The sequence below is a fragment of the Morus notabilis genome, unplaced genomic scaffold (genome assembly GCF_000414095.1).
Source record: "Morus notabilis unplaced genomic scaffold, ASM41409v2 Scaffold985, whole genome shotgun sequence".
In the NCBI taxonomy this organism is placed as follows: domain Eukaryota; kingdom Viridiplantae; phylum Streptophyta; class Magnoliopsida; order Rosales; family Moraceae; genus Morus; species Morus notabilis.
The window spans coordinates 475,932-487,061 of NW_010356679.1; the positions used below are offsets into that span (position 1 = coordinate 475,932).

An 11,130-nucleotide genomic window follows, 5' to 3' on the forward strand; every position below is an offset into this window, starting at 1 on the left:
GACGATAGGTATTCATCAAATAATATCTCTGCTAATTAATTTAGAGTATTCACTGTTGCTAATAATGGCGAATCTGAAGGGTAAGGTGGAGACTGAAGTTGAACTGAAGGCAACTCCTGAGCAGTTTTATAACATGTTCCGGAGAACCGCCCACCATCTCCCGAACGTCGCCGGCCACCATATTAAGGCGGTGGAGGTGCATGAAGGCGACTGGGATAGTCATGACTGTGTTAAGTTCTGGAATTATACAATAGGTACATTAATTAATCCTTTTAATAATTTGGAGTGCTATTATATTGTAAACTGGTTTTAGTACATTAATTCAGGTACATATTTGCCAATCCCTAATTTATCTCTATTTTTTATAGATGATAATAATATATATGTTGTGTTCTCATTATATTGATTAGTTAACAAAACTATATTTCTATAAGAAGAAAAAATCATATTAATTATTCCTTGAAAATAACCTCATTTATTATGTTGTTAGAATTCTTTAAAAATAACCTCATTTAGTATGTTGTTAGGAAAAAAAAAAAAAAACTTACACAAGGTATTATTCCTTGAAAATAACCTCATTTATTATGTTGTTAGAATTCTTTAAAAATAACCTCATTTAGTATGTTGTTAGGAAGAAAAAAAAAAAAAACTTACACAAGGTATTATTCCTTGAAAATAACCTCATTTATTATGTTGTTAGAATTCTTTAAAAATAACCTCATTTAGTATGTTGTTAGGAAGAAAAAAAAAAAAAACTTACACAAGGTATTATTCCTTGAAAATAACCTCATTTATTATGTTGTTAGAATTCTTTAAAAATAACCTCATTTAGTATGTTGTTAGGAAGAAAAAAAAAAAAAAAACTTACACAAGGTACATATTGTTATCATTAGTGCGATTGCCTAGCCTTTTTTTTTTTTTTTTACACACACATATATAACTGATATCGAGGCCATTGTAATATCAATAGGAACCCCTCATCTCATATATATATATATATATATTCTCTTCTTTGTTCTTATACTTGGGATTTGGACTTCTAATAATTTTATTGGTGAATCGTTGTTAGATGGAAGGGCTGAGACTTTCAAGGAGAAGTTGGAGTTTGACGATGAAACGAAGACAATAAGGCTTGTTGGATTGGAGGGAGATGTATTCAAACACTACAAGAGCTTTACACCAATCTATGAACTTACTCCAAAGGGTAATGGAGGCGTGGCAAAAACTGTCATTGAATATGAGAAACTTAGTGAAGATGTTCCTGCTCCGGACAAGTACCTTGCTATGGCGGTTAAGATCGCTCAAGATATTGATGCTCACCATTCCAAGGAATAATCTCCACAAAATAAAATATTTATCCTTGAAGTTCAAATATTTATGTGATCAATTATGTATAATTATATAAGTATAAATAATATGTTTGTGTCATGTTATAAATGAGAGTTTAATTAACATATAATGTTTGTACTCGTTGTGTTATGTACTATGTTCCTTTGTACTCGAATAAAGATTTGGACAACTTCAAGCGAAAAACGTTTTTTGTTTCTGAATTGTTGTTGTTGTTGTTGCTGCTGTTATTATTATTATTATCTTGTAGTGGAATTTTTCCCTCACAAACAATCGTTAATATTTCTAATAGACAACCGGTCACAACGGTCATCCATGTGGTGATTACTTTGCCACTCAAAACAGTTTTGCAATTTTCCCTTAAAAATTAGGTCACGTGATTACATTGTGACCATTTCTGCTCAATAATTAGAGAGAGCGCTTAACAAATTAAAAATAGTACTGCGGACAAAAACTATTTGCTACTAAAATTTTAGTAACTAATACTTTCTGTTATGCATTTTTTGCTGCCAAAAATAGGGTTTTTGGTAACAAAAAATTTAAATTCTTGTAGCGAGTGTTTTTATACAACAATCCACATTTGAGAGGGTCTTTGTTACCGACAACAAAACCCTAGCTAATTTAAAATAAGAGCCCGTTTGGTTGGAGGATTCGTTCTCTGATTCGAATCATGGTTCGCTACAATATTTTTTCTCACAAAAAATACACGTAAATCGAAAATGATTCTAATCTCATGGTTCTAATCCATGAACCAAACGGGCTCTAAGATTGCATGATCAAGAGGTTCTAGAAAAGCAAGAACTCGACAATATCATTATCTTCTTGTAACCGAGCTCAATAATTGGTTAAAAGCCAGTACTTCTTAGAAATTACACATTATGTCGTTGCTACACATCTTTAAATCATACTAATTTTTAGTTGGCAACCACGGTAAAACCATTCTAACCACGATTTTTAGTGTCAGTTTGGAAGATGAGTTTAAAGTAATTGCTTTGAAGTATTGGAATTTAAATTTTGTGAGAGAATCCATAGGGGAAAACTTTTTTGAATTCAAATTTTTTGCGAGGGAAACCACCACGTTCCAAACAACTATTCCTTAGACTTTTAATGATGATAATTGTTTATCATCAAAGGAAAAATCATCATGAAAGTGTTAATTAATTATTAAAGGACTTTAGTTTTAGAAATATACATTCTAGTTTTAATAACATTAATCTTATATTTTACAAACTACAAGGACATTTTTTTACTTTGAAAAAATCAACTTCATCACTCGTGCACTTTGTGGACAAAAAAAAAAAAAAAAGAAGAGAAAAAGGACAAAAAAGTTCTTAATTAAGCCAAATTTATCACTAAATAATATTTATTTATGGAGGAAAATTTATGAAAACTACTTAAAGCATACCTTCCACATTTTTTGTTCAAATCTAATATATATATATATATATATATTTTTTTTTTTTTTGCATGTTTGTTTTTGCTTTATTGTTTTTCCATGTATAAAAGTGCGTGATCAGGGATGGAATTGCAATCATTGTTGCTCAATTTCAAAGGATAGTTTTATAGTTTTTTAGTTTCAAAAAGCAGAAGTGTAGAGATTGAGAAAAGTTAAATCGCATAAAAATCTTAATATATTGTCCCGAATATGGGAAAATGCTGAATATTTAAAGGCGAAAAGGACTTGAGAGTTGATGATAGCTTTAAAAATAATAACAGTCGATATTTTCATACGAAAGAAAGTCAATAATCACCGCAACTGAAATTATTTAAATACTTTTAAAATTGTGGATAATATATTTTATAAGTAATTTATGGATAATAAATAGACTAGTGCCGTTTCTTCTGTTATCTGATCTCATAATCTTACTGTATAAGATTTTGTAGATCTTGATAATATGTAAGATAGAGTTGAATAAATAGCTTTTAATGGATATTCCTATCCATTCTTATTTCAAATCGTGGTACATGACAAATTTTGAGTTCGTCAGACAACTTGCTTGAAGAAAACCAATTTATATATATATATATATATATTGTTATGAAAACTAAGAAAATACAAAACTAAAACTAAAACTTTAGAGAGTGAGAATTTTATTAATCTTATGAAATTATACAAAATAAAGAGCCTTAGAGCTCTATTTATAAAAATATTTATGTGAAGTCATTAAAAGCACCCCTCGAACTAATGTAATTACATAAATTCCTCCAACCATTAATTCTGCGAGCTCTTTTTTTAACAATTCGGATCACAACTGAAATTTTGCTACAATATTTTATCTTTCATAAAAATTTAAATTCAGTTTTTTTGCTATAATGTTTTCTCTCACATAAATATAATTTTCAACTCAAGTTTTCAACTTGACCTAATGAAATGAACGGACAACATGTCAACTTCCTTTTTTTTTTTTTTTTTTTTAAATGGGGGGAAAATTGACACACATCTAATAGCTCAAAGGATAAATTAACTTAAAATAAAAAGTTTGGAGGGAATTATTATGTTCAAACTATTGTTTTCCTCGCATCATCATTTTGAAAATATCATGGACAAAAGCAGTTATGTTGATGTAGGCCAATGCTCACATAGTTCAAAAGAAGAAATGATAACTTTTTCGGGTATACATGTTGAACTAGGGTGCCTAGTTTAATTAGAGGGTGTTTATGAAATTAATCCTAAGAATTTCAATCAGTTTTGTTCTTGTCGGGTGATATACTATAGTTTAATTAGAGCAAAGACCTGTTCTCTTTGCGTAAGTGCTCTGCAATCAGATTTTTCGTCTTGCTAAGATCGAAATTAAGCTGACATAGGTTTTAACCATCAGGACTATAAATGAATATACTCATATACTGTCGTATCAGCATCACTAACTTTTAGAGCCTGTTTAGTTTGCTGATTCGAGTTTTTAATTCGAGTTGAGATGTGACTTTATATGAGAGCTTTTTACTGTAGTACAACTCAAATTTTAAACTCGAATCGGTGAAATGAACGAGACATTAGCCTGAACAAGTTTTACTATGTACGTACATTTTGCTTGATATATATCATATCATATCATATAAGTTCATAAAGCTGAGAATTCTAGGCTTTCCATCCTAATCTGGCGTTTATATATGACAGAATTCATATACAAATATGAAGTTTCAACTAGAATTCACGCGGTTGAGAATTTGATGTTGGAATATTTTTATGTGGACTTCTATAATCATAATAATTTAATTTGTAATTAATTAAAATATTTTATGGACAATTGTGTAAATGTGAATTAATTAATGTATGTATATTAATATTAGTCTATAATGGGATGAAAACTTAGTTTATTGACTCGCTTGAGGCATATGAACTCACTCTCTCTAAATATTTGGTCAACTTATTGGGCTAAATTTCCTCTCTATTAATAATTGGGAAATAGTAGAAAATAGGCCAATATGAAAAGCTTAAGAAAGTATATAGGTCAATTTTTAGTTATAGAAATTAATAGGCCATAACTTGTTAAGTTATTGTTCATAACCAGATAAGTTATAGACAAACTTGTCAAGTTATGGTTCATAGCCAGACAAGTTATGGACAATAACTTGTCAAGTTATGGTTCATAATCAGACAAGTTATGGACGAAAACAGTAATTTGACCTATTTATTAACTTATGTAAACTATTGGCTTATTAATTTTAATTCATCTCAAATCTTGCATATTTCCTTCTTTCTCCCTTAATAATTTTGGTTGAGGCCTAACAAGGCCCAATTGCCTAAGGTTGCGGCACAAAACTAGAGGGGAAAAATTTTTCCCCTGCCGTGTATATGTGTGCCCGTGGGAGTGGAGAGAGGCAGAGAAGAGAAAGAGCTCAAGAACTCTTCAAGCCCCTTTGATTTTTGAGGTCATTCATGCACCAATTCCGGCTGGTCTTGAACGTTTTTTGACAACCATGAACGACCCCGTTCTTATGCCATGTGGAGGAGGTAATCCTAGAACTATATGTTTCAAAATCCATACGATAATTTATTTTTGGGTTTGATTATTGTTTGATCTCATTTATAAATATTAAGAGCCCATAATTCCTAACATTTGAGGCTTTTGTTCCTTCTTAGCTCTAGCTGCTATTAGTTATACATTCGGATATTCTTTTTATTGTCAAGGGGATATTGGAGGGTTTTTATTTTTTATTTTATTTTTTTATACAAAATATTATCAAACCCGCAACCTCCTAAAACCACACCCAAACCCTAGTGTCACGAGGCGAAATGATCTTAATTAGGCGAATATTGGAGATTTTCTTTCAAGAGCTTTATATGAGTAGTGTCGGATTTTAAATCTAGAGATTTTCTTTAGAAATGAGTAGTTAATGAATGAATGTATCCTTTAATTTTTTTTCTCAATTAATGTATCATTATATCTTCTAGATAAAAAACTTATTTTAATTTCATCTCTCGCATACTTTTTCAATGAAAAAATACGAAGAAAAGATGAAAATAACCTTAAATAGTAATGTTTTAAGCATTTAAAAAACATAAAAAGGTTTAGACTTGATAAATTATAATATATGTATATCGGGAACTCGACGGCTCGACGATTAGATTTTGTCCTCATCTTCGCCCCCATACTCAATTATCGTCGCACATCCTTATCTCGAAGGCGAGACCCCTTTCCCTTCGAGAGTACTATCTCTAGGGTTCCATTAAATAACTTTACACGTTGATTATTAAATGTGAGACGTTGAGAGTTGGTGATGACTTCTAAAAAAGATAGCAATAATTTGTAAAGGAAATAAATGGCACGTTGATCAGGAATTGTCGGTTGTTGTATATATTTTACGTCAGAATCTTTTTTTTTTCCCTTCGAAAACTATTTAATGATATAATCTCACAGTAGGATTTGGAAAATCTTACCAGCATTTATAACATGTATGGTGTACTGGCCAGAAAAAAAAAACTTATAATCGTCATTGGTTGAGTGTCAAAAAAAAAAAAAAAAAAAAAAAAACAACAACGTATGGGACTGGACTGGAAAAATATTCATTTAAGTGAACAAAAAATATTTATATTTTTTTTGTTGGAAATTGAATTTATATTTAATTTTAGATATGTTTCCGGTCAGTACTCCATTCTTGTCGCCAATGCATCAGATCTACCAAACGGTGACGACTTTGAAACAATACAAAATATAATTGCAAATTTGGAATAATATGCGCATATTCCGCTATAATATTGCAATTTTTAATCTCAATGCCAACGTATGATTTTCGAGGTGAGTGCCGGATGCTAACCTTCCGTACTCACCCAGCTTTCGACTCCAGAGATAAAATTACCACAGAACAAAATTTAATAATATTATTAGAGTAGTATTGCTTCATCCGAATATATAAAACTTAGGAGACGTTTGGTATGAGAGTTTTAAAATCAGAATCATAGTTTTGATTTAAACTAGTGTTTATTTACAAAAAGTAAAAAGTAATTTTAGTTTGACTCAATAAAATCAGTGTTTAGTTTAGATGGTTCTGGTTTAAGGTTTGAACCCTAATTTGATGTTTTAAACCAAAATTATCCCTGGTTCTAAAACCATTCTCTCCCTTAGTTTTGAGTGGTTCAAACCTCTGATTCTGGTTTTGGTTTTAGAACCACAATTTAGACTCAAAAGCATAGGTCATGGTTCTGCTTTCAAAATCAAAACTAAAATCATCATGATTTGAACCCACGTACTAAACGGAGCCTTAGTATTGTATCCCATTTTTCTCCATTTGTGTATTTTAAACTTTAACAAGTTGAATATATAGAATCATGAAGATTTTTAAAATATTTTGCATAAAATTTGTAATTAAAAACTATTAAGATAAAATAAGAAAGAAAAAGAGAGAAGATATAAATACAATAAAAAAATTAATAGGACAATTGGGTCTAGAGATTGCAATCCCATGGTCCACATGACTCCATGTGTCCCCCTTTTTTCAATCTCTTTTTACGCTCTTTAATAATATTATGATAAATTAATTAAAATATCGTACCACTTAAGAAATCACATCACATCAACCAAAAAATCATAATAGTTAAAAAAAATTAAATCGTTAACCATTTTGATTAAAAATATGAAATGATTAGTATGATTAGAGTTGTCATCAAATACAGTCCGCTCAATTAGTGCATTATGAATGATAATGTTTCTTTTTCTTAATGAATGTTTTCTGAACTATATGAACTCTATCCGCTCGATCTTTTGCATTACAAATGGTAACGTTTCTTCTCTTTAATGAATGGTAATCTTTCCAGAAATATTTCCTCGTGATCAATTAAGCCAACTCGTACTCACACCAGAAACAAACAAATTCTCAGATCAATTAAAATATTTAATGTTCCTAATTGACTCGCTTTCATGAAAATCCTCAAAGATTTCCTCGCAACAAGACAGTCAGATTTAACGTAGTTCGACAAGTTACTATGTCTAGAGACTATAGAAAGAGAAGTAAAATTCACTAGTAAGCAGTACTATGAAAGGAATTTCGTACAGTTAACCATTACAAATATAATCGGGTAAATTATCTTAAATTAAAATGAAAAAAACATCGTAAAATATATGAAAATTGAAAATTAATACTAATGAAATCAAAACTAGTAATAAAAATACTTTCGTTAATAGCAAGTAGTGTCATATCCAACTTGTTTACTCGTGACAAACTTTACTAACCACTTCATGACCAGCTCACTTTTTTACAGTCACTATCTAAAATGATGTTTTTGATATATGTGTTATTGCTAAAGTTTCGAAAATCGACATTTCTGCTGGTTAGTGTTATGCTGCAACTATATAGGGACATTATCGTAAAACACACCCGAGAGAAATCAATCATGATTGTGATGGATAATTTCGGTTAATTTCTTAAATCTTTAAAATGGAAAATTACAAACGCTACTTGTGTTTTGTTAAACTACTAAAACACAATTTAGGCCGAAATATTTTATGAGAGATCAGTAACAATTGAAGAATTTGAAAAATTAGAAGGACACCCCTTACCATTAGTCAATTCATATAATGAAAACAAGTTTGACGATTGTTCCCACGGAACCTTCTCTTCTAACGTAGATTGGCCGTTGATACACGATCCAAGCCGGTCATTTTTTTTATTTATTCTTTCGATTCGTTATTATCTTTAGTACTATTACCAAATCTGACTGTTAGTTTTTATCCTATTGACAAATTATAAAAACGAAATTCTTGTAAACCTAAATTTTACTAAAATTAAATTGCTAAGTAACAATCTCAAAAAAGGACTACCATCAATTTGAATTCTTAAAAAAATTGAAACCCTATTTTAACTAATTTCTGTCTGAATAATTAGTTCGTGAAAGTAATGACTTCACCAATCAGAAATTATTTGAGTTTGGCAATAATAATCAATTTGGATATATTTTCATGAACAAGTTTGAATACACGCAAGATCATTCGTAAGACCGTTTCCTTTTCTGCTTAGATCATATAAGATAAGATAAGTAGTTTATATTCATAATCTTTGTTTTCTTGTTCTAGTGAACAAATTCGTTATATATAAAATAAAATGTTAATGGAAGATTTAGATATCGTAAATTATTATAAAAGGAAGCATAAATAAAATGTCAAATATTAATGCTGATAATCTTATATATAAGTACCTGCATGAACAAGTTTTTAATAGTTATATTTTCGATTACGCGTAATGTATAGCCATATTATTATTATTATTATTATTATTATTATTGTTATTGTGAGGGTCTATGTCTCTTGTACTTTTCAAATTTCAAACCTGAAAGCTTTCTCCTCAAGCCCTGCCATCTGGGTTCGCCCCAGATGGCTTGTATAGCCATATTATTGATTGATGAGTTAGAAAAATTTATATGCAAGATCATATGTTGACGTAGCTTGGAATTAAAAAATCGATAATATGTTTTTTCCAGATTTGCGGAACAATTAAACATTATTTAGTTATCGCACAAAACAATGGCATTAGTAAACTATTGGGCTTCCAACTAAAGAATATAAAATAGAAATAAAGGAGAATGAAGCAAATAACATATTTCAGTAAATAATTGAAGTAAATAGTATTTTTAAAATTATTTAAAATAAATAGTTTTTAAAAATTTAAGTGGTAAGTCGAGTGATGGTAGTTTAGTTAGTAGTAAGACTTTCTACTCCAATCATAAATTAAGGATGTGTTCATTTCACCAATTAAATTTTTACAATTTGAATTGAGTTATGGTTTAGAGTTATAACCTAGATTGAAATTGTAACTGAAATTGCAGTTAGTGTTTTAGGAGTCCATTTGAGCTACAAGTTTGACCCACAATACAAGTTGTGATGTGTTCATTTGACAAATTCGTTATTCCAACTACCATCTCAATTCTCATCCATTTATATGAAGGAAAAAAATAACTTCCGTTATTCAAATTGAAGAACATTCCACATTTCTAGGCACAACTCTGATCGCTACATACAAGGAAAATGTAGAAGGCAGAAAAATTGCATGATGAAAGCAAAAATGTGATCCACGAACAATTTTTTTGATCTACCATTCATGAATCTCAAATCCATATCTAAGCTATATCTAAGCTCAAATCCAACATCTATAAACCCATAGTGCACAAAAAATTCATGAATCAGCTTTTTTTTTTTTCAACATTGCAGAGAGCTTCGGTCAAACTATACACCAATGGTACAGTAATTTCTAAGCCCATCAGATGATTAATTCATGGAGGCAACAAAAACGACGAAAGGAAAAGCAGATAAAATTTACCGAATTAGACCCAGTGAATGAACGTGTGTGCGCCTCCAGTAAGAACCCCAATCGTGATGAGGACGGAATACCCCAACTTCTCTATCGCCGACAGTGGTACCTTGAAAGGTACAGTAATTTCTAAGCCCATCAGATGATTAATTCACGGAGGCAACAAAAACGACGAAAGGAAAAGCAGATAAAATTTACCGAATTGGACCCAATGAATGAACGTGTGTGCGCTTCCAGTAAGAACCCCAATCGTGGTGAGGACGGAATACCCCAACTTCTCTATCGCCGACAGTGGTACCTTGAAATTCTCCACTGATAATGGCGATTTAGGGTTTGAGGTCGCCAGTTACAGACACATTTAGGTTTTCTCTTGTGCTTTTTAAATTTCAATCCTGAAAGCTTTCACCTCAAGCCCCACCATCTGGGTTCGCCCCAGATGACTTGTATAGCCATATTATTGATTGACGAGTCAGAAAAATTTATATCCAAGATTTGCGGAACAATTAAACATTATTTAGTTATCGCACAAAACAACGGCATTAATAAACTATTGGGCTTCCAACTAAAGAATATAAAATAGAAATAAGGGAGAAGGAAGCAAATAACATATTTCAGTAAATAATTGAAGTAGATAGTATTTTTTAAATTATTTAAAATAAATAGCTTTTAAAAATTTAAGTGGTAAGACGAGTGAGGACAGTTTAGTTAGTTGTAAAACCTTTTACTCTAATCATAAATTAAGAGTTTGAGTCACCCTAAACCTCACTTGAATGTGGTGGCATTTCAAAAAAAAAAAAAAATTGTGGTAAAAACTCTTTTTATCACGTAAATTTAGTTTTAAAAAAGAAATTTATGTGGTAAAATTTTTTGTTACCACATAAATCTAGTTATAAATAAAAAATTTACGAGGTAAAAATTTTTGCTGCTATTTATTTTAAATATTATAAAATCTGCTATTTATTTAATTTAATTTTAAAAATACACTATTTACTACAATTATGTATATACACGACTTAGTATTCAAATAAATAGCCATTTAAATAT

At 30.2% G+C, this 11,130-nt stretch overlaps 1 protein-coding gene across 1 annotated transcript; it reads left to right on the plus strand.

Annotated features, from left to right (window-relative positions):
• On the plus strand, nt 1–1,533 carry LOC21399230 (MLP-like protein 34). Its single transcript, XM_010088433.2, has 2 exons — nt 1–254; nt 1,070–1,533. Exons 1-2 carry the CDS (start codon nt 65–67, stop codon nt 1,333–1,335), a joined length of 456 nt encoding a protein of 151 aa, XP_010086735.1. The 5' UTR covers nt 1–64; the 3' UTR covers nt 1,336–1,533.
• Nucleotides 1,534–11,130: the final 9,597 nt, after the last annotated feature.